This window comes from Thalassophryne amazonica, chromosome 15, assembly GCF_902500255.1.
Source record: "Thalassophryne amazonica chromosome 15, fThaAma1.1, whole genome shotgun sequence".
Taxonomy (NCBI): Eukaryota; Metazoa; Chordata; class Actinopteri; order Batrachoidiformes; family Batrachoididae; genus Thalassophryne; species Thalassophryne amazonica.
The window spans coordinates 59,954,685-59,977,663 of NC_047117.1; the positions used below are offsets into that span (position 1 = coordinate 59,954,685).

Below are 22,979 nucleotides of genomic sequence, written 5' to 3' on the forward strand. Positions count from 1 at the left end.
CATACACATACATACATACATACATACATACAAAAGCCTTGCACAGATAAGTAGATGGATTGTAAAATGGCCCAGGTGAGATCAAATTTACCAAAGGTCAATCACTGATGTCAAGGTCATTGAGGTCAAAGGTCAAGGCAAGTTTTCACTGTGATTTTGAACCAAACTTGGCACACAAAGAAAATAAAGCAAGGGACACAGTCAATAAAGGCAAATAAAGAATGAGGCCTGTGAGATTAATCTACAACATCAGATTTAAATATTGTTTTCCAGTTGTTTAACAGCAGTTATGTTCTTTAACTTAAATAAAAGGGTCACAAATACACAGTATGCCGTGGGAAGGATTTCGCATGAATGTAAGAAAGGCAAAACATTTCTTCCAAAGGCCTCCCAATTTTGACCCCACAAATTCTCTGGAAATTTAAAAAAAAAAAGAAAACACACACACACACACACAAAAAAGTCTAGTAAAGAATTTATTTTAGTGAAAAATTTATTTTGATTTTATATTCCGATTTCAAATTAATTTTCTTCAAAATACAAAACAATAATAATGTTGGTGTGTGAATCCACATAACACATTTGACACATGCTGAGATTTCATTAATAAAACTATAATGTCCTGAACAGTCTGTGCTCACTAAACAGCCATTTCAAAACTGGTTTAAAAAAAAATGTCCAGCTTCACCATTTGTAAAGACAGCTGTCAGTTAACAAATGAACAAAACACACTTTAAAGAAAATTATTAATGGGGTCATATTAAATATATAAATATACCAAGCTAATATAGGCTACCAGACAACATAAAGAGAGCAATTAAACATTATATCCCAAAACACGCATGGACTGGATGCAGTGTGACCTCAAATGTGATCGCCAACAAAACCAGTTTCTGTTCCCGTTGCTTTAAATGGAAAACAGAGCAACCGGTGGCCAAATCAGACAACTACTCACACAAAGCAGTAAAACAAAGACTCTCCTGAATAGGTCTGTGTGCATTACTACAGATAGAAAAGTTAAATAATATCACATAACCCATGTCGCTAAATGCCCTTCACAATAAAACCAGTTAACTTGAAGGGCCAGCATCACTGCAAAGCCTTTTACTGTGAAAGTCACAGTCATTGTTGTGCTCAACCATTTCTAATATCAACGTATAAAAGCTGATGCGAACTAAAATCCATTGGTTGCTTGCTGTATAACAAGTATGATGACCCACGGAGGTGAACACAGAAATTTTCCACAGTTTCGATCATGTTTCAGTAACGACTCATGTGGTCTGTGCGTGGAACATTTAAGCCTGTAAATGGGGCAGATGCACGGGGGTGTGGGTTGGGGGACTGGTGTTTTTTTTCTTCTGATATTTAATTTGGACTAAAATTGCAACTTTTTAAATAATTGCAAAGTTCTGTGTAATAATGTCTAAGCACCCGTCAAATAATATGCATACACATGATTCTTTATTTTTATAGAACTTATTCTACGGCACATCGTACAATCCACAAACAGTCCAACTGATAATTTGTCATGGTGTGCACCTTGCACCGTCTTGACAATAGCAGTTACAAAACAACTATCTGCCAGATGCAAAAATACAACAGGCTAGGTTCATGAAATAGCCCAGTGGGTGATATTTGACAGGCTGATTGTGTGCAACCAGAAGTACTGGATCAACAGTTGGGGAATGGAAGACTGGCCAAGGATTTTTCAGGCATTGCATCTCATGACCTTTCACCACCAGCAAAGGCTGAATTTCCAACCCATGTCACAAGCATCTAGCACATTTTCCTCCCAAACCCTGGTTCGAGGTCACCTACACCCCATTTCTTACAGAGGCATCAGGAGGGGCATCTTGTGTGAAACCTGCAAGAAACAAACACGTGTTCTGTTCTACCAAACAAAAATGGGCGAAGCCAGTATAAATTGTCTTAAAATGAGGGGCGTTAAGGAAGGGAATCAATTCTGTGTTTTGTCATTACCCATCATGCAATGCATTGAAGTGGTCTAGTTTGAATTTCTCTCAACACATATTTCCAATCTCCAAGGAATACGACAATCCCAAGATTGTGATCTTAGTGGACTGTCAGCAAAACAGATTCCCAAAGCGGATTTTTTCTCTCTGTTTGAGAGAAACAGAGAAGTGGGAGTGGGTGTCTTCTTCTGCAGGCCTCCCGTCCTGTACACCAGCATGGACTCCAAAAATTTCCTGCATATTTGTATTGTCAAGTCTGTCGGTAGCAGAGGGTCGCCCCTTTGAGTCTGGTCTGCTTGATGCTTCTTCCTCATATTATCAGAGGGAGTTTCTTCCTCACCGCTGTCACCTGTGTGTTTGCTCTAGGGCAGGGGTAGGCAACCTGTTCCAGAAAGAGCCATGAGGGTGCAGGTTTTCTTTGCAGCCACTGACTCCACCAGGTGATTTTACTGATTAATATCACTTTGAGCAGATGGAATCAGTTAATCAGTGAAATCACCTGGTGGAGTCAGTGGCTGCAAAGAAAACCTGCACCCTCATGGCTCTTTCTGGAACAGGTTGCCTACCCCTGCCCTAGGGGTTGGTAAGGTTAGACCTTACTTGTGTGAAGCACCTAGAGGCAGCTTTGCTGTGATTTGGCACTATATAAATTAAATAAATTAAATTCAGGGAGGTGATGGTCTAGTGGTTAAGGTGTTGGGCTTGAGTCCAGAAGATCATGGGTTCAAATCCCAGCCTGACTGGAAAATCACTAAGGGCCCTTGGGCAAGGCCTTTAATCCCCTATTACTCCCGGTGTGTAGTGAGCGCCTTGTATGGCAGCACCCTGACATTGGGGTGAATGTGAGGCATAACTGTAAAGCGCTTTGAGTGTCTGATGCAGATGGAAAAGCGCTATATAAATGCAGTCCATTTACCATTTAAATTCCCAATGTCAGTAACTTTTTTGCTCACGTACTCAAAGAAAGAACATGAATAAGAGAGTAAAACGCCCAGTGCCTAACCGGAGTGATTTGGCTTGCATGCCCCGTGGTTGCAGGTTGTACTCTGGGTAAAGAAAGACTAAAAAAGCCAAAGGACCTTTGGAAAGTCTCACATGTGATGTGTCCAAATCTGGACATATAGCAACAATTAACATGTCTCCATGCTGACTGTCAGTGGAGCTCCTCCTAAATTTATAAAATAAAATAAAAAAAATTAAACTCAAAGCATGAAATGAAAAATTCTAACATGCTCCTGGAGAATTAGATCATTTCAGATGAACGCATCTTGTCAGATGTTTGACTCCAATAAGCAGGACATCGATTTAAAAACATTTTAAAGGCATAAATTGTAAAGGCACTGGCTGCGGGGAGAGGCTGTTTGTTTATTGGATTCTGTCTCTTACCTGAACGGTTTGAACGTCACTAGACATCTTCTGATCATTATTTTACCGTCGGTGCTGCCAGCGATCATTTTCCAAAACCAACGACCCCTGACATCGTTAACCTCCCGACCTGCAACTTCACCTGAGCGAACATCTTCACCGGGATTCCGCCGGTTCGTCTCGGGGCTCTCAGCGAAAAAGCCACAAAGTTTGTCCGCTTCCGGTGTCGGTAAATGTCATTTTATGACTGTTAATCCGCCGCCTCGAAAACACTCAGCTTGTGTCCAGCTGGAGTCATTTCCGTCGTGAATTCTACAATTAAACAGGTGGGGAAATGAGTGCGGCTAAAGAGTTATTATCCTTGTTGTGCCTGTGAGAGGTTTTAATGAGAGAGAGACTATCTCGGCGGACGTTCTAACTTGACAGCGAACACGACGCCGGTGTGAAGCTCAGCCTCATTAATTTATTACCGAAGAGTCAAAGTAGCCGCAAGACCGCGTTAGCTTCCTGTCAGTATATTCAAATAAAAGCCTTATCAGCAACGGGCTAAAACTAATTCAAACATCAAAATTAAAATTTTATTATTCTCAAAAAATATCGTTTTAAAGTGTCTTGTTACATAAGATATGAATTTAAAATGGACGTTGTTTTTTCTTATTATTTAAATTCACATAACAAAAAAGTTAGATTTCCAGAAAATGAATGACAGTCATGTTATTGCCAAAACCAATTTATTTTATTTTTAAGGAACAAAAAAATGAACACATTTAACGTGAGGGTTTCTTCTGCAGGACGAGAGAGGGAAGGGGAGAGAAGAATGTCCCAAACTGCATTTCGATTATTTCTAAATATTGTGGATGGTTACTACACCACAAAATGACACAATTTACATAAATTATAATCGTATACTACCAACACTGCTTCATTTGATATTTTGCAGTAACTTTCTTGGTTGTTAAACAATAGTGGAGTTGTGATCCCAGATTATTTTGCTGTTATTTTAAACCTGTTTATGTACTAGTCATGTTGGGGAAGTGTAATGACACGGACCCACAACAGGGGGCGCAAATGAACGGTCAATGGGTAGTCAAATAAATACAATTTATTGTGGCAAATATGCACAACAGGTCGAATACTATTTTTAGACAGTCAATTACAAATGTCAACAGGTGACGTGTGGGCAGGTCCGAGGGTAGGAGACGCCTATCCAGAGAAGAGCCGGGGCCCACAAGGTTCCGCCGCCAACGAAGACCTGCAGCAAACCGAAGCCGCCAAGTCCCGAGTCCCCAGGTGGCCTCTACTTCAGCTGTCAGATCCGGTACTGCTGGCAGGAACAGAAGACAGGTTAATGGTGGGTGTGTGCACACCCAGCAGAACAATCAGCAATTCAGTTCAGTTCCTTTTGTGGGAGAATCTCCACCTCCGACACAAAAACACAGTAGTGCAGAGCCTGAGAGCTACTTATCCGTTTTGGCATGAGGGGTGAAGAACGTCACTCCTACACGGACCACAAAACTCAGCACCAGCTGAAAGCAGTCACCAGGATCTCCTGCAAACACTCAGAAAAAGATCACGTGCGTACGGCACAGTCAAACGGCTGAGAGATTACCTGAGTGGTAAACTGATATCTCGGCAGAGATGTGGTGTCTCCTCCAGTCTTATATGGGATGGGATGATGATGAGAGATTTCTGACAGCTGGTAGTCCTGGCTCCTGGGTGGTGACTGCGCCCTCTGGTGCGCAGGTCCAGGGGTGCAAAGGTCCGAGGTGTAGTATGGTTTGATCTTGGAGACATGAAAAACAGGATGGATCCGCAGTGAAGCCGGGAGTTTCAGCTTCACTGCGGCTGGACTGATGATTTTGGTGATCTGAAATGGTCCGATATATCTGTCCATCAGCTTTTGTGACTCCATGTTGAGAGGAATGTTCTTTGTTGACAGCCAGACCTCCTGCCCGGGCTGATATTCCGGGGCTGGGTCACATCGGCGGTCTGCATGGCTCTTCGCCCTCGTCCGGGCTTTCAGCAGGGCACAGCGGGCTGTACGCCACACCCGACGGCACCTCCTGAGGTGGGCCTGGACCGAGGGAACCCCGACCTCTCCCTCCACAGCCGGAAACAATGGGGGCTGGTACCCCAAACACGCTTCAAATGGGGAGAGGCCGGTTGCTGATGAAACTTGACTGTTATGAGCGTACTCGATCCAGGCCAGATGTTGACTCCAGGCCGTCGGGTGCACGGAGGTCATACACCGCAGGGCCTGTTCCAGCTCTTGATTAGCCCGCTCTGCTTGTCCGTTGGTCTGTGGGTGGTACCCGGACGAAAGGCTCACAGTGGCCCCCAGTTCCCTGCAGAAACTCCTCCAGACCTGGGAGGACAACTGAGGACCACAATCCGAGACGATGTTGGTAGGGATACCATGCAGACGTATGACGTGGTGGACCAGGAGATCTGCAGTCTCCTGGGCCGACGGGAGCTTCGGGAGGGCCACGAAGTGGACCGCCTTGGAGAACCGGTCCACTATCGTCAGGATGGTTGTCATAGCCTGGGACGCAGGGAGACCCGTGACGAAGTCCAGGCCGATATGGGACCAGGGGCGATGAGGCACAGGCAGCGGCTGGAGGAGTCCCTTCTCTGGTTGGTGGACTGTCTTGCCCCTGGCACAGGTGGTACAGGCCCAGACATACTCCCGGACATCGGCTTCCAAAGACGCCCACCAGAACCGCTGCCGAACAACTGCCACGGTCCTCCGCACCCCTGGATGGCAGGCGAGCCTAGAACCATGGCAGAAGTCCAAAACTGCAGTCCTAGCGTCTGGTGGGACGTACAAATGGTTAGGTGGTCCACCGCCGGGGTCCGGGTGACGCGTCAGGGCCTCCCTGACGATGTTCTCCACGTCCCACGTCAGTGTGGCGATGATAGTGGACTCCGGGATGATGTTTTCTGGTGGATCCGACAGCTCCGCTCTGACTTCCTCTTCATGCACCCAGGGACAGTGTGTCCGACCGCTGGTTCTTAGTCCCGGGGCGATAGGTGATCCTAAAGTCAAAACGGCCAAAAAAAGAGACCAATGGGCTTGCCTGGGGTTCAGACGCTTAGCGGTCCGGATATACTCCCTCCAACAAGTGTCTCCACTCCTCCAGGGCCTCCTTCACTGCCAGGAGCTCCCAATTGCCGACGTCATAATTCCGCTCTGCTGGGGTCAACCTGCGGGAGAAATAGGCACAGGGGTGGAGTACTTTATCGGACTCCCCGCTCTGGGACAGCACAGCTCCTATCCCTGAGTCAGAGGCATCTACTTCCACAACAAACTGGCGGCTGGGATCAGGCTGCACCAGAACTGGCGCAGTAGAGAACCGGCGTTTCAACTCCCTAAACGCAGCTTCGCACCGATCCGACCAGGTGAAGGGAACTTTTGGGGAGGTCAGGGCTGTAAGGGGACCAACAACCTGACTATAGCCCTTGATAAACCTCCGATAGAAATTAGCGAAGCCGAGGAACTGTTGCAGCTTCCTGCGGCTTGCTGGTTGGGGCCAATCTCTCACCGCCGCTACCTTGGCTGGATCGGGGCGACGGAGTTGGAGGAGATTATGAACCCCAGGAAGGACAAAGAAGTACGGTGGAACTCGTACTTCTCACCCTTCACAAACAGCCAGTTCTCCAACAACCGCTGCAGGACCTGATGTACATGCCTAACATGGGTCTCAGGATCCGGGGAGAAGATGAGGATATCGTCTAGGTATACGAAGACGAACTGATGCAGGAAGTCCCGCAAGACGTCATTTACTAATGCTTGGAATGTCGCGGGGGCATTAGTGAGGCCGAACGGCATGACCAGGTACTCAAAGTGACCTAAGGGGGTGTTAAATGCCGTCTTCCATTCGTCTCCCTTCCGGATCCGAACCAGGTGATACGCATTCCTAAGATCCAATTTAGTGAATATTTTGGCTCCATGCAGGGGCGTGAACACTGAATCTAACAGGGGCAACGGGTATCGATTGCGAACCGTGATCTCGTTCAGCCCTCTGTAATCAATGCATGGACAGAGTCCGCCGTCCTTCTTGCCCACAAAAAAGAAACCTGCACCCATCGGGGAGGTGGAGTTCTGGATCAACCCGGCAGCTAATGAGTCCCGGATGTAGGTCTCCATTGATTCTCGCTCGGGGCGTGAGAGGTTGTACAGTTTACTGGACGGATATTCAGCACCCGGGATTAAATCAATGGCACAATCGTACGGTGGATGCAGGGGTAGAGTGAGTGCCAGATCTTTGCTGAAAACGTCAGCAAGATCATGGTACTCAACAGACACCGTCGTGAGATTGGGGGGGAATCAAACCTCCTCTTTAGCAGTCACACCGGGTGGAACCGAGGATCGTAAACACTCCCGGTGGCAGGTTTCGCTCCATTGAGCCACAACCCCAGATGGCCAAGCGATCCGGGGATTGTGCTTACTAATCCATGGATAGCCCAAAATTACTCTGGAGGTAGAAGGTGTCACAAAAAACACAATCTCCTCCCTGTGATTCCCAGACACAATCAGTGTTAAGGGCTGTGTCTGGTGTGTGATTAATGGAAGAAGGGTGCCATCTAGTGCCCGTACCCTCACTGGTGAAGGAAGAGCCACTAGAGGGAGCCCTACTTCTGTAGCCCATCTGCTATCAAGCAGATTCCCTTCCGACCCCGTGTCAATCAGTGCTGGGGCTTGAAGGGTTAAATCCCCACAGAGGATCACAACTGGGATTCGTGCGGATTTTCGTGCAGTACCCGCGTGTGTGTTATGGCCCACCCTTAGCACAGTTTCTAAGGGTGAGCGTTGGTGTTTTGACCGCTTGGGGCATTGTTTCTGCAGATGCTTGTTAGAGCCGCAGAAAAAGCACTCTCCGTGGGCCAGCCTCCTCTGTCTGTTTTCTAATTTTATTTTGGCCCTGCTCATGTCCATAGCTTCGTCAGCAGGGGGAGCTGTTGTCACACGGAGCACTCGGGCTCTGGAGCGTGGGGAAGGCGGGGCTGCTTCGGAACGGGAAGGGAGAGGGGCGGCACGTGCCCAGCCACGTCCTTTGTCTCGCTCCCGTCGACGTTCTTCCAATCGGTTGTCTAACCATATAACCAGATCTACAAGCCCATCTAAATCCCGCGGCTCATCCTTAGCCACCAGATGCTCCTTCAGGACTGACGACAGTCCATTTACGAAGGCGGCGCAGAGTGCAGCGGTATTCCAGCCGGACCTCGCAGCCGTTATGCGGAAGTCGACCGCATACTCAGCTGCACTCCGACGCCCCTGTCTCATTGACAGCAGCGTCATAGAAGCAGTCTCGCCTCTGTTTGGGTGATCAAAGACTGTTCTGAATTCCCTCACAAACCCAGTATAAGAGGTAAGGAGCCGTGAATTCTGCTCCCAGAGCGCCGTAGCCCAGGCGCGTGCCTCGCCTCGAAGCAAATTAATTACATAAGCCACCCTGCTGGCGTCCGACTCATACATCACGGGACGCTGTGAAAAGACGAGCAAACACTGCATTAAAAAGTCCGCGCACGTCTCCACACAACCCCCGTACAGCTCTGGGGGACTTATGTATGCTTCAGGGGATGGTGGGTAGGGTCGTTGAATGACCAGTGGAATGTCTATATTCCACACCGGGTCAGCAGGAGGAGGAGCTGCAGCAGCGCCCTGAGTGCGCGCTTCCACCTGCGCGGTGAAAGCCTCCATTCTACGACTGAGGATGACGTTCTGCTCGGTCATTAGATCCAACCGAGCAGTAAAGGCGGTGAGGATTTGCTGCAACTCACCAATCATGCCTCCTGCAGACGCCTGTGCACCCTGCTCTTCCATTGGCTGTTCAACTGGTGGTTGACGCCCCTCGGGATCCATGACGTTGGCCGAGATATCCTGTTGGGGAAGTGTAATGACACGGACCCACAACAGGGGGTGCAAATGAACGGTCAATGGGTAGTCAAATAAATACAATTTATTGTGGCAAATGTGCACAACAGGTCAAATACTATTTTTAGACAGTCAATTACAAATGTCAACAGGTGACGTGTGGGCAGGTCCGAGGGTAGGAGACGCCTATCCAGAGAAGAGCCGGGGCCCACAAGGTTCCGCCGCCAACGAAGACCTACAGCAAACCGAAGCCGCCAAGTCCCGAGTCACCAGGTGGCCTCTACTTCAGCTGTCAGATCTGGTACTGCTGGCAGGAACAGAAGACAGGTTAATGGTGGGTGTGTGCACACCCAGCAGTACAATCAGCAATTCAGTTCAGTTCCTTTTGTGGGAGAATCTCCACCTCCGACACAAAAACACAGTAGTGCAGAGCCTGAGAGCTACTTATCCATTTTGGCGTGAGGGGTGAAGAACGTCACTCCTACACGGACCACAAAACTCAGCACCAGCTGAAAGCAGTCACCAGGATCTCCTGCAAACACTCAGAAAAAGATCACGTGCGTACGGCACAGTCAAACGGCTGAGAGATTACCTGAGTGGTAAACTGATATCTCGGCAGAGATGTGGTGTCTCCTCCAGTCTTATATGGGATGGGATGATGATGAGAGATTTCTGACATCTGGTAGTCCTGGCTCCTGGGTGGTGACTGCGCCCTCTGGTGCCTGAAACCCGACTACAGGCAGGGCGCCCTCTGGCGTTGGCCAGCAGTACCTCCTCTTCTGGCGGCCCACATAACAAGTCATTCTTCAGAAACATGTTTGGTTAATTTACAAATATTTTCTTACAACAGTCCACTTTACATTTTGACACCTTTCTACTGAAACTGATCACATCTATAATAAGAAGATTAAAAGCATTACTAATTCTAAAAATAGTCTTCTATAATTCATTTTGCTGGTCTCCAGTGGATTTTTTTAAGTAAGTCGTGCAGGGAAAGTGACGTGTTTACTTTTATTTTGAAGGCAAAGTCACCTGATTGTTATGTTGTTGCGGTTTATTTTGGTCAGCTTGTCACTGGTCCTGGATGAGTGACGGACAGCTCCGGTATGTCTTAAGTGTCCTCGGCTCTAATGACGTCTGTCCGGCTCCGATGTTGTGACACCACAGTCACTCACAGGACAAAATAATTTCTTTGTCATCTCACATTAAAAAAAAAAAAAGCAAAACTTTTATAGGTTACAGTGTACTTATGTGAAACTACAGCTTTTGTTTTGCAGCCTGTACAAGATTAAAGTCTTTATAGGTGAAATCAGTCTTTTAATTAATTACTTGCAGTAAAATTATTCATGTCTTCCAAGACTGGACCTCTTCTGATTAGAATTGTTCATGTTTTCCTTTGAGTCAATCTTCCAGCAGGTTTGATTATAGTTGTAAATTATTTCCTTTATGATGTCATAGTCCATACAGACTGTGATCTGTAAGTAAATGAGTATTTTGTGAAACGTGATGTAAAGAAAGGACAGTCTGCGTGACAACATGCTGTTTTGCATTTCAGCACCACGGACAGCGAACGCACTCCGGCTTCAGGCTGCAACAGTGACACCCAGCGGCCAGCAGAATCACTGCAAGTCACAGCAGGCAGCAGAGAGCAGTTTTGATTTTTTGTTGTCTGTTTTTGTTTGTTTGTTTGTTTGTTTGTTTGTTTGTTTTTGTTTTATCATAAATTTACATGGATCCAGTAGAGCATAAATGCAATAAGCATTCAGAGAATTCATATTGTTGACCCTCGCCATGTCCTCAAACCAAGGGTGCAATTTAAAACAAGAAATTGGGGGGGACAAAGTGCAAGGCCCGCAGGGCTGAAGCCCATAGGCCGGGTAGCCAACGGTTTCTAGATAAGCTCAGATGCATTCTGAGCATCCAGACCAGTAATTTTAATGTTTTGAGAAGACCATAAAGTGGACACCATTTGACTTATGCAATTTGAAACTGTGGATATAAGTACTTTATTCACTTTATTTAAATATTTATAGTATAATTACTTTATATTTACTATATACAATAATATTATATATAGTATATAATATTTACTTTATTTATAGCCAGCATTGGTTTTATTAACATCCTGGTGTAAATAAGGTATCACCACATGTGTAGAACTCAAAAAGATTGATAGGTTGAGTTTTCATTAAAAAAAACAACTGCAATGTGATAAAATGTATTCATAAATAAGAACAGGCTCTTAATAATTATTAACTATCGCATACTGTATTTTTTTCTCAAGATTTGCTTTTGCATAAGTTTGAAAAACAACAGATCTTAAGTTTAGGATAAATTACTTATCATGAATTTAATTTTCGAAGTGGCACTAATGACAACACTCATACTCAACATAATTTCGCTTGCATAGACTGATTTTGGAGATCAAGCAATAATTGCAGATGGGCTTTCTGAGGTCCCAGATAACTTTTCTGATTTCCTTTTCTAACTTTCAGAATTTAGTAAATTAGCATATGGTCCATTGATACTTATGTGTAGACACTAGTCCCTAGAGGCAACTATTTTTGGTTTCAAATATGGGCAAATGCAGTCCCAGAAAATTCCGAATGTGACGAACAAGAAACAGGTGTTGTAAACAAATCAATGTTGCTAAAATACAAACTGGCAGAAACAAAAATACTATTCTGACATGGTTTTGCACATAAGACTGACATGGTTTGCACATAAGACTGACATGGTTTGCATAGCATGTTGGCATAGCATGTTTCAAGTACACACATATATGTCAGAAGGTGGGGGGGGGGCATACCATATTCTGTCCCCCCCTGGTTAAAAAGGTGGGGGGGACATGTCCCCCCATCCCCCAACAAATTGCGCCCATGCCTCAAACACATGAGCATCAATATTGCAAACACAGTAGCAGCAATGGAAAATAAACTCAATCACAATAAATCACAATCAAAAGAAGTGATTAATGTTAGCAAATACTACTATGTTAGCAAATACTACTATAAATACTTTATAGCACTCTTGTGCATATCACAATCATACATACACTATGCACTACAAAATCAATGTATTGATAAAAAAAAACAGGGGTAGTGGGTATGTTTCACTGCAAATAATTGGTAGCATCTAAAAATATAAATTACTGTATTACACCACCAAATGATATGTGGCATTAAATAATAATAAAACCTGCAATAAGGAATTAGAAGCATGGTAAGTTGCAAATGGAACAGACCAAAAAACCTGTTCATTGTCATTGGAATTTTGTAAAGACTTGCAAAAATATACATTTTTGACAACTGCATATAATAGCCAATCAAAAAATAGATCATTCCATTTTCCTGGAGGCCACCAAAGTGGCCATCTTGGATTTATAAAATTGGCAACTTAGAAGTGGAGTTTTTCCTCCATCTTGGCTTCTAGATGACGAAAGATATTGATTCCAGGGGATAAATATATATTTTCAGGGCCAAAGAATCCAGTGGGGCTAATTACAAAAATGTATATACGAGGGCTGTCCATAAAGTATAGGTCCTTTTTATTTTTTTCAAAAACTATATGGATTTCATTCATATGTTTTTACGTCAGACATGCTTGAACCCTCGTGCGCATGCGTGAGTTTTTCCACGCTTGTCGGTGACGTCATTCGCCTGTGAGCACTCCTTGTGGGAGGAGTCGTCCAGCCCCTCGTCGGAATTCCTTTGTCTGAGAAGTTGCTGAGAGACTGGCGCTTTGTTTGATCAAAATTTTTTCTAAACCTGTGAGACACATCGAAGTGGACACGGTTCGAAAAATTAAGCTGGTTTTCGGTGAAAATTTTAACGGCTGTCGCTTTAAGGACTTCCCACGGAGCGAGACGTCGTGCAGCGCTCCCAGGCGCCGTCGTCAGCCTGTTTCAAGCTGAAAACCTCCACATTTCAGGCTCTATTGATCCAGGACGTCGTGAGAGAACAGAGAAGTTTCAGAAGAAGTCGGTTTCAGCATTTTATCCAGATATTCCACTGTTAAAGGAGATTTTTTTAATGAAAGACGTGCGGGCGGATTGCAGCGTCGGATTGCAGCGTCGGCTCGCAGCCGCTGCGACGCTCCACCACAGGAAAAAACACCTCTGTTGGAAGCCTTAAGGACAAGTTGGAACATGTCCAGCTGTTAAACAATTTCTCATATACTCACTCCACTGAAAGCCATCAAAAGCCGCCTGGATTTTACAAATGGTTATCAACACGGAGGTGTTTTTCCTGTGCCGCCGCGCCGCGGCTGAATGAAATCCATATAGTTTTTGAAAAAAATAAAAAGGACCTATACTTTATGGACAGCCCTCGTATGTGTGGCAAAGTCAAATATACAAATCCAAGATGGCCAAACATACATATGTGTGACATTTTTGGAGTTCGCATTGATTCCTTGGCCCTAAAAATGTTTGTTTATCCACTGGAATCAAGATCTTAGGTCATCTTGAAGCTGAAATGCTCCCATTATAAGCCGTCATTTTTACAAATCCAAAATAGCCACATATCCACTCGAGACACAGAGTAGGTCTCTGTGTCTCCACAACATCTCACTCCCTTTGTTTTGAAGTTATTGTGGAAAGTGATTTTCCAATCATTTAATGTCACATGCAGACATCATAATTGGAATCATGATGCCAATTATAGATCAGCAGATGGTATTGAGTTTGCTGATTCATATGCATTTTAACTCGTTCTTCTGTCTCTCTTAGTTTTGAAGGTATTGTACAAAAATGTGGTTTTCTCACTATTCACTTCACAAGCTTGGTCATCCGCAGGGAGCTCGGAGCAGAGTCGCTGCTCCTTTGCGTTGAAAGGAGCCAGCTGAGGTGGTTCGGGCATCTGGTAAGGTGTTCCAGGCACGTCCATCTGGGAGGAGACCCCGGGGAAGACCCAGGACTAGGTGGAGAGATTATATCTCCACACTGCCCTGGGAACACCTCAGGATCCCCCAGTCAGAGGTGGTCAGTGTGGAAAGGGAAGTCTGGGGACCCCTGCTGGAGCTGTTGCCCCCGCGACTGGAACCCGGAAAAGCGGTTGAAGATGAGTAATGAGTATATAATGTTGTAATGTAATGTTGTTTATATAACATTCATGTTATTTGTATGTTTCTGTTCTTTCAGATTTGTGTGTGTATGCCGAATAAATCCATTCATTCATTCATTCAGTATGAGTATGATGAAATTAGCCATTGTGTAGGAACACACACACAAAAGAAGGAACAAATTACCACATATGAAGATGTTAATCTATCTGATGTTTTCTCTTCTTTCTCTCTCACAGTCCCCTCCGAGGGGTTTGACCAGATTAAAATATTTTAAGGAATAATGTTAGGAATAATTAGGGGTATAGTCTCTTGCAGTGTTTAGCTAGTGTGTGCCAGCGAGCCAGGCCCAAAGCCCTGCTAGCAGAAGCCGCGGTTAACTGTGGCTGCTAGCTGCTGTTGAATCAACTGTGTCCATTTCTTCTAAGCATTTTATTTCAAAATCTGCAATAGTTTGACTTACTGTGCCGTTAATTATCCTAATGGACTATCTAAGACATCAATGCTCCAGTATATCCACCAAGCGAAATTTAAACATTATATTAGCACTGTTAGCAGATGTTAGCACATATCAAGAGCTCGGTGAGGTTATTGCCACAAATATTCCATTAATGAATCAATAAGCCAGTCATAATTTTTTGTACATCCACACACAAGCCACCTGTTAAACTCCCAAACTGAGGTTTACCGGTTAGCTTTTAGCTTTATTTGCAACCCTGAGATAGGAGGTGTGGTCAGGCTTCATTCGTCAAACCCGGGTCACGCTGGTCTTGCCCACGCTCCACCTCTTTACCTATTTATGGGTTGGGTGGGTCTTGGGTGGAATTGGGCACTGTCAAATTTGAGCTTCAAACTGACTCTTCAGAAAAGCCTTTGAGTGAAGTGATGTCACAAAGGGTTTGTCTCAAGTGATGTCACAAAGGGTTTGTCTCCATTATGATGAATAAAGTCTCACAGAAACACACATTTTTGAACAGCAGAGCTTGGATTCAAATGTGTGTGTGTGTGTGTGTGTGTGTGTGTGTGTGTGTGTGTGTGTGTGTGTGGTGGTGGTGGTGGTGGTGGTGGTGGGGGGGGTCCCCAGTCCCAACCTGCAACTCTCAGTGCCGTTTGTTGTTTAGTCAGGCGGTCTGCAGTCAGCTTTGGTCACGGCTCCAATTATTCAGCCTTTGTGGCCAGCGGAGCGTTGGAGCAGAAATGGAAGCAGAAGTGAGTGATCTGCAGGGGACCTGACTGAAGATGACAGTGAAACTCCCTTCATGCATCACTTGCTCCTGTACATGTGGATTTGACTGACGGCGCGCCCGTGCCCGGATCTGCAGGTTGTGGGAATATTTCTATTCCTCCAGCGGGAATCCGACGGGCAAACACGGGATTTTTACATCTTTTCTTGGTCTGTGTGGAGACTGCACATCACAAAGCCATCAACACACACAGAGGCGGAGTCATCCAAACACAGCAGGGTAATTCTGAAATCTTAAAAAGAAAAAATGGACGCGGTCAGATGCAGAAAGGTTTGGCCTCACACCGTGACAAACCAAACACACAGCGTCCTCGACTTCAGCCATCATCTTAGAAAATGGCATGGCGTATTTGTTATTATCTGTATGATTGAAGCATTTTGGAATAAAACTTGTTTGCCGCAGGGAAGTCAAACTCCCAGCGATGATGTGCTGGTCCAGTCATCCTCCCTAACAGCCGGTTAAACTGACTCTGCAGCACTTGTCAGTGTTGTTAATGAGCTGTCTACCTTCAAACGGGCCGAGCCAGTGGCGGGACGGACCGACATCAGTGAGGCCGCCACAGGCCCTGAAGGAACAGAAGACACAAAAACAAAATCTCCAATGTTCTGGGGATGTTTCATCAGAACGGATGGAAATTCATTTTATATTTCCACGTCAGTGTCTGAGATTTTTTTTTTTGTCACTGTGCTCACTGGTGGCAAAACACTATAATGTAGCCCTTCCCAACTTAAGCACAGGGCCCACATTGAAATCTGAAAATCTTTTGGGGGGATCACTTCAAGCTTTATATGCAGTTTGCATCAGAATGCTTTGTTACATCTGAAAATATTTGACAAGTAATTAAATATTCATGTAATTTTCATTTTATTGGCACAATGGGATTTACAAGGATTTACCTCCTCCCACATTTAGCACCTTAACAGCACTGCCCTAAATGTGCCCCCAGTGTTCAATCACTGCCCTAAATGTTTACAGCCGCTTCTTAAAATGTACTTGCACTACTCCATTCAGTATATATCAGTACACAGTATATATATATATATATATATATATATATATATATATATATATATATATATATATAGATCACACACCTACACTTCCATTCACTAAATGTATTTTGTTTTATAGGAAAATTAACATTCTAATATATATTAACATTCTAATATATATATATATATATATATATATATATATTAGAATGTTAATTTTCCTATAAAACAAAATACATTTAGTGAATGGAAGTGTAGGTGTGTGATTCACAGAACATTTAGTTTTGGACCGTGAGCTTGTCGATGTAAGTTACTTTCATTTCCAGAGCCTAGGACTGGTGGTCATCAAGGCTAAACTAAATTTGAAAACTGCCATTTTGTCGAATAAAAAATCCTTGATTGCTTTGTGAATGTAGGCGTACAGTTCATGGTGATCCAGACAATTGCTGATGATCATTCAATAATAAAATGGTTCAAAAAGTCTGACTAGAATCTGATTTTTAATGAAATTGCATTGAAAGACATTGTGAGCTTTTGAAGGTACTTCTGGTCTGATGGCTTCACGGGCCACGGACAGTGCGAGCAGCAGCTGCTGTGGTTGATCCTGACGACTCTCCTCTGGTCATTTCATCACAGGCACTGGGACTGATTGGACTCATTACAACGACTGCATAAGTTGCTATGAATGTGGCAATTGTGATTAAAACGGCTCCATGACTTTTCAAAGTCACGGGCTACACATTGTTGTGTCTTGGTTTCATTGGAAGACACTGGAGACTTTTGCGGGATTGCAGGGTCTATAGAAGCGGCTGGCACAGGTGTTTGCATCCAGTCTTGTTGGAGGACTTGCAAACATGAACACAACATATTGGGTGAATGGAATGTTTGAGTTCTATGATGACAAGATGGAACAACATCTGACCATGTGACAGACCATTTTGAAAAACATAGGGAGGAGATGGAGCGCACTGTTTGGCAGTAATTCCAGGCTGCATAGGGAACTGAACAAGCGCACTGTGATGGCACTGATGGTCAACCTATCAATAATGGTACACAATGGCATCATCCTACAAGATTAGCCAGCCCTACTGTTCCGCTGGGCTGGCTACATCGAGAAGTTTTGTAAGGCTGAATCTCCTGCCAGGATGGTGGACATAACCAGTGCCAGCATTCAGCACAAATTTGCCACTCTGATATGAACCATCTAAACACACTGAGACTGTGAAGATGGTAAAACAACACAGTGGGTAAAGCTGCATTTAGACCTTATAGAATCATGAGGATTCTAGACAAAGGTAACTGGCCATGCAGATATAAATGGTAAATGGACTGCATTTATATAGCTCTTTTCCGTCTGCATCAGATGTTCAAAGAGCTTTACAATTATGCCTCACATTCACCCCGATGTCAGGGTGCTGCCATACAAGGCGCTCACGACACACTGGGAGCAATAGGCGATTAAAAGCCTTGCCCAAGGGCCCTTAGTGATTTTCCAGTCAGGCGGGGATTTGAACCCATGATCTTCTGGACTCAAGCCCAACACCTAGATATCTTTGGATGTGATGGTTCTGTTGGTCCAGATTTACTGTATGTCTGTGATACTTGAGTGGTCATCAGTGATCTATTGTAATGACTGGATACCTTTGGTACAAGCTCTTTTTAGAGGCTCCTTGGACATCACTGGTGTAGCTTTTTCAAACAGGCAGGGAAACTCAGATGTGGCAGACCTCTTTAACTGTAAGTGAATGAGCTTGAACATTTTGGCCATGTGGCATACTTCTCTGGACATGATCCAGGACACAGGTTCCTCAGTGTTAAGGAACGGGGCAACTGGAAAAGGACCAGGGGATGAATACATATGACATGGTAAATGGACTGTATTTACATAGCACTTTTCTGTCTATATCAGAAGCCCAAAGTACTTTACAGTAATGCCTCATATTCACCCATTCACACACATGGGAGGTGATGGTCCAGCAGTTAAAGCATTGGGCTTTGGACCAGACCCCTGACATCGGGGTGAATGTGAGACATTGATGTGTAAAGCACCTTGAACATCTGATGTAGATGGAAAAGCGCTATATGAATGCAGTCCATTTACCATTTACACACACACACACACACACACACACACACACACACACACACACACACACACACACACACACACACACACACACACACACACACACACACACACACACACACACACACACACACACACACACACACTCACACACCAATGTCAGGGTGCTGCCATGCAAGGCGCTCACTACACACTGGGGATTAAGGCTCTTGTCCAAAGGCCCTTAGTGATTTTTTGGCTAGACCAAAGATCATCTAGTCTCAAGCCCACTGCTTAACCACGAGATCATCACCATGTCTGCGGAAGATACATGGCAGCTTTCAGTAAGTGAGGGTGGACTGGTTGTCTGTCTGGATGGATGCCAGTCAGGACCAAGAGTAGTTCTCGAGTGTGATGCATGAGGTCAAGTATACATATTCTCTGCTTTGTCTTGATGGATGGAGAATTCCATCTTTCAACCCATGCAAATATTTTGAGCACTGCAAATGGAAAACATTCATTATTTGTGTTATATACCACCTAAATAGACCAGTCAAAAAAGTCCATGTGGTATAGATAGCTTCCTTGCATCACAGACACATTTATCAAAACGTAGTGGAGTCATTCAGTGGAGCAAAGCATATGGAACCAAAATGAATGCCATGTGACATCCAATCCAATCAAATGACAAGGATCTATTTGGACAATCAGTGACAGTAACAAATCACAAAAACTGTGTCTGTAATGACAAGGACACCAACAAAGATGGTGAGAAACGGAAACATGATCAATACAGGAGGTGCTCAAGAAAATGGCAGTAATCATAGAATTATGTAGAATTTTACAAAAGTTAAGAGGAATATTGAGTAAACACGAATTATGTGAAGACAAAGCACTCGCTGGTGCCATGCATTTCTCCATCCACCACACTACAGAAGTATCTCAAGTCCTGGATGGCACCCACCTGACTAGCCAGGTGAAACGAAGATGTTCCCTTGGCCTTGTCCAACCACTGGGGTGGGACCATGTACTGGGGCGCAATCCAGCACACAAGCGCATAGTTGACCTGACCCTGTTAACTGTAAGCAGTCAGATAGATGGTAAAGTGTGATGTCCAGAGGTGGGCACAGCTAACCAAAAAGTTAGCTTTGATAACCATTAATCCGATAACCGAAAAGTTATCTTTTATGATGCTAAACTGCTAAAGAATTTATCTTTATTACAGATAACCAACAACCAATAACTTTTAGTATTGATTTGGACATGGCCACATCAGTTTACACCATCAGCTTCTGATAAACCAGTTTCACTTTCACTTTTCTGCTTTCCAAAGTGAACCTGAACTACACTACCCACAATGTTCCCTGAGTCGACCAGCCAATCACATCTTGCGCTTAATGATGATGTCATCAGCAAGCGACAGGCAGCCAGTCTGCCACAAATGCACAACCACAGATATGTATAAGGGTAGATGGTTCGGGGTGGAGTCTCTGGCGTCGTTCACTGGGGGCCATCTTGCCACAGGACTTGTTTCGGCGCATTCCGTGGTAGCTATATTAAGGTAAGTGATCTGTGCACACTAAAATATGCTTAACTAGTAAAAATCATAATGAATTTACAAATGGTTTGGTGTACAGTGGTCCCTCACTATAACGCGGTTCACCTTTCGCGGCCTCGCAGTTTTGCGGATGTTTTTAGTCCAATTTTGCATGCTTTTTTTTTTTTTTACAGTGCATTATGTTCTGCGTCCTCATCAAGCAGGCCGGTCGTGGCACAGCGAAGGGAGAGTACGTGTCTGTTTATAAGAATCTTCTCGCCCAGAAGAAAAAGGAGCACCAACAACTACCCATAACTGTGTTTTTGACTCGGAAAAAGATACCTGCACCAAGGTTTGACTCTGGAAAAAGGCGCGACAGCGGAGCAGCGCCAGGACAAAGAGGCGCGATCAGAGGAACTTTGAAATACTGGTCAGTCACTATTAATAATTTCTTACGTGTCCAACCTCGTAGGTTGATCGTTAAAATTCAATTCAATTCAATTTTCAATTTTACTTATATAGCGCCAAATCACAACAAACAGTTGCCCCAAGGCGCTTTATATTGTAAGGCAAGGCCATACAATAATTACGGAAAAACCCCAAAGGTCAAAACGACCCCCTGTGAGCAAGCACTTGGCGACAGTGGGAAGGAAAAACTCCCTTTTAACAGGAAGAAACTTCCAGCAGAACCAGGCTCAGGGAGGGGCAGTCTTCTGCTGGGACTGGTTGGGGCTGAGGGAGAGAACCAGGAAAAAGACATGCTGTGGAGGGGAGCAGAGATCAATCACTAATGATTAAATGCAGAGTGGTGCATACAGAGCAAAAAGAAAAAGAAACACTCAGTGCATTATGGGAACCCCCCAGCAGTCTACGTCTATAGCAGCATAACTAAGGGATGGTTCAGGGTCACCTGATCCAGCCCTAACTATAAGCTTTAGCAAAAAGGATAGTTTTAAGCCTAATCTTAAAAGTAGAGAGGGTGTCTGTCTCCCTGATCCGAATTGGGAGCTGGTTCCACAGGAGAGGAGCCTGAAAGCTAAAGGCTCTGCCTCCCATTCTACTCTTACAAACCCTAGGAACTACAAGTAAGCCTGCAGTCTGAGAGCGAAGCGCTCTATTGGGGTGATATGGTACTATGAGGTCCCTAAGATAAGAAGGGACCTGATTATTCAAAACCTTATAAGTAAGAAGAAGAATTTTAAATTCTATTCTAGAATTAACAGGAAGCCAATGAAGAGAGGCCAATATGGATGAGATATGCTCTCTCCTTCTAGTCCCCGTCAGTACTCTAGCTGCAGCATTTTGAATTAACTGAAGGCTTTTCATGGAACTTTTAGGACAGCCTGATAATAATGAATTACAATAGTCCAGCCTAGAGGAAATAAATGCATGAATTAGTTTTTCAGCATCACTCTGAGACAAGACCTTTCTAATTTTAGAGATATTGCGTAAATGCAAAAAGCAGTCTTACATATTTGTTTAATATGCGCTTTGAATGACATATCCTGATCAAAAATGACTCCAAGATTTCTCACAGTATTACTAGAGGTCAGGGTAATGCCATCCAGAGTAAGGATCTGGTTAGACACCATGTTTCTAAGATTTGTGGGGCCAAGTACAATAACTTCAGTTTTACCTGAGTTTAAAAGCAGGAAATTAGAGGTCATCCATGTCCTTATGTCTGTAAGACAATCCTGCAGTTTAGCTAATTGGTGTGTGTCCTCTGGCTTCATGGATAGATAAAGTTGGGTATCATCTGCGTAACAATGAAAATTAAGCAATGCCGTCTAATAATACTGCCTAAGGGAAGCATGTATAAGTGAATAAAATTGGTCCTAGCACAGAACCTTGTGGAACTCCATAATTAACCTTAGTCTGTGAAGAAGATTCCCCATTTACATGAACAAATTGTAATCTATTAGATAAATATGATTCAAACCACTGCAGCGCAGTGCCTTTAATACCTATGGCATGCTCTAATCTCTGTAATAAAATTTTATGGTCAACAGTATCAAAAGCAGCACTGAGGTCTAACAGAACAAGCACAGAGATGAGTCCACTGTCTGAGGCCATAAGAAGATCATTTGTAACCTTCACTAATGCTGTTTCTGTACTATGATGAATTCTAAAACCTGACTGAAACTCTTCAAATAGACCATTCCTCTGCAGATGATCAGTTAGCTGTTTTACAACTACCCTTTCAAGAATTTTTGAGAGAAAAGGAAGGTTGGAGATTGGCCTATAATTAGCTAAGATAGCTGGGTCAAGTGATGGCTTTTTAAGTAATGGTTTAATTACTGCCACCTTAAAAGCCTGTGGTACATAGCCAACTAATAAAGACAGATTGATCATATTTAAGATCGAAGCATTAAATAATGGTAGGGCTTCCTTGAGCAGCCTGGTAGGAATGGGGTCTAATAGACATGTTGATGGTTTGGATGAAGTAACTAATGAAAATAACTCAGACAGAACAATCGGAGAGAAAGAGTCTAACCAAATACCGGCATCACTGAAAGCAGCCAAAGATAACGATACGTCTTGGGATGGTTATGAGTAATTTTTTCTCTAATAGTTAAAATTTTATTAGCAAAGAAAGTCATGAAGTCATTACTAGTTAAAGTTAAAGGAATACTCAGCTCAATAGAGCTCTGACTCTTTGTCAGCCTGGCTACAGTGCTGAAAAGAAACCTGGGGTTGTTCTTATTTTAAAATTTAATTTGTTAGTTCTAAAAGACATCACAATTATTTATAGGAAAACGTTCTATTTTTATTTCTCAAACAAATGTTTGGGCCTGAAAACAGGTTGGTCTTAGTTTTCTACTAAGGTTTGAACTTTTTTACACACGAGAGAAAAGTGAGAAAATGTT

General features: G+C 44.0%; 1 protein-coding gene across 2 annotated transcripts in view; it reads right to left on the minus strand.

Annotated features, from left to right (window-relative positions):
• The window catches only part of LOC117525718 (alpha-1,6-mannosylglycoprotein 6-beta-N-acetylglucosaminyltransferase B-like), a 473,200-nt gene extending 469,532 nt beyond the window's left edge, over positions 1 to 3,668 (minus strand). The window contains exon 1 of one of the 2 annotated variants that reach the window (XM_034187646.1): positions 3,360 to 3,668. In XM_034187646.1, coding sequence (XP_034043537.1) covers positions 3,360 to 3,427 — 68 coding nt within the window. In that variant the 5' untranslated portion in view covers positions 3,428 to 3,668. The remainder of the gene's footprint in view (positions 1 to 3,359) is intronic. The other variant, XM_034187647.1, reaches the window with a different exon arrangement.
• Between the last annotated feature and the right edge of the window lie 19,311 nt (positions 3,669 to 22,979).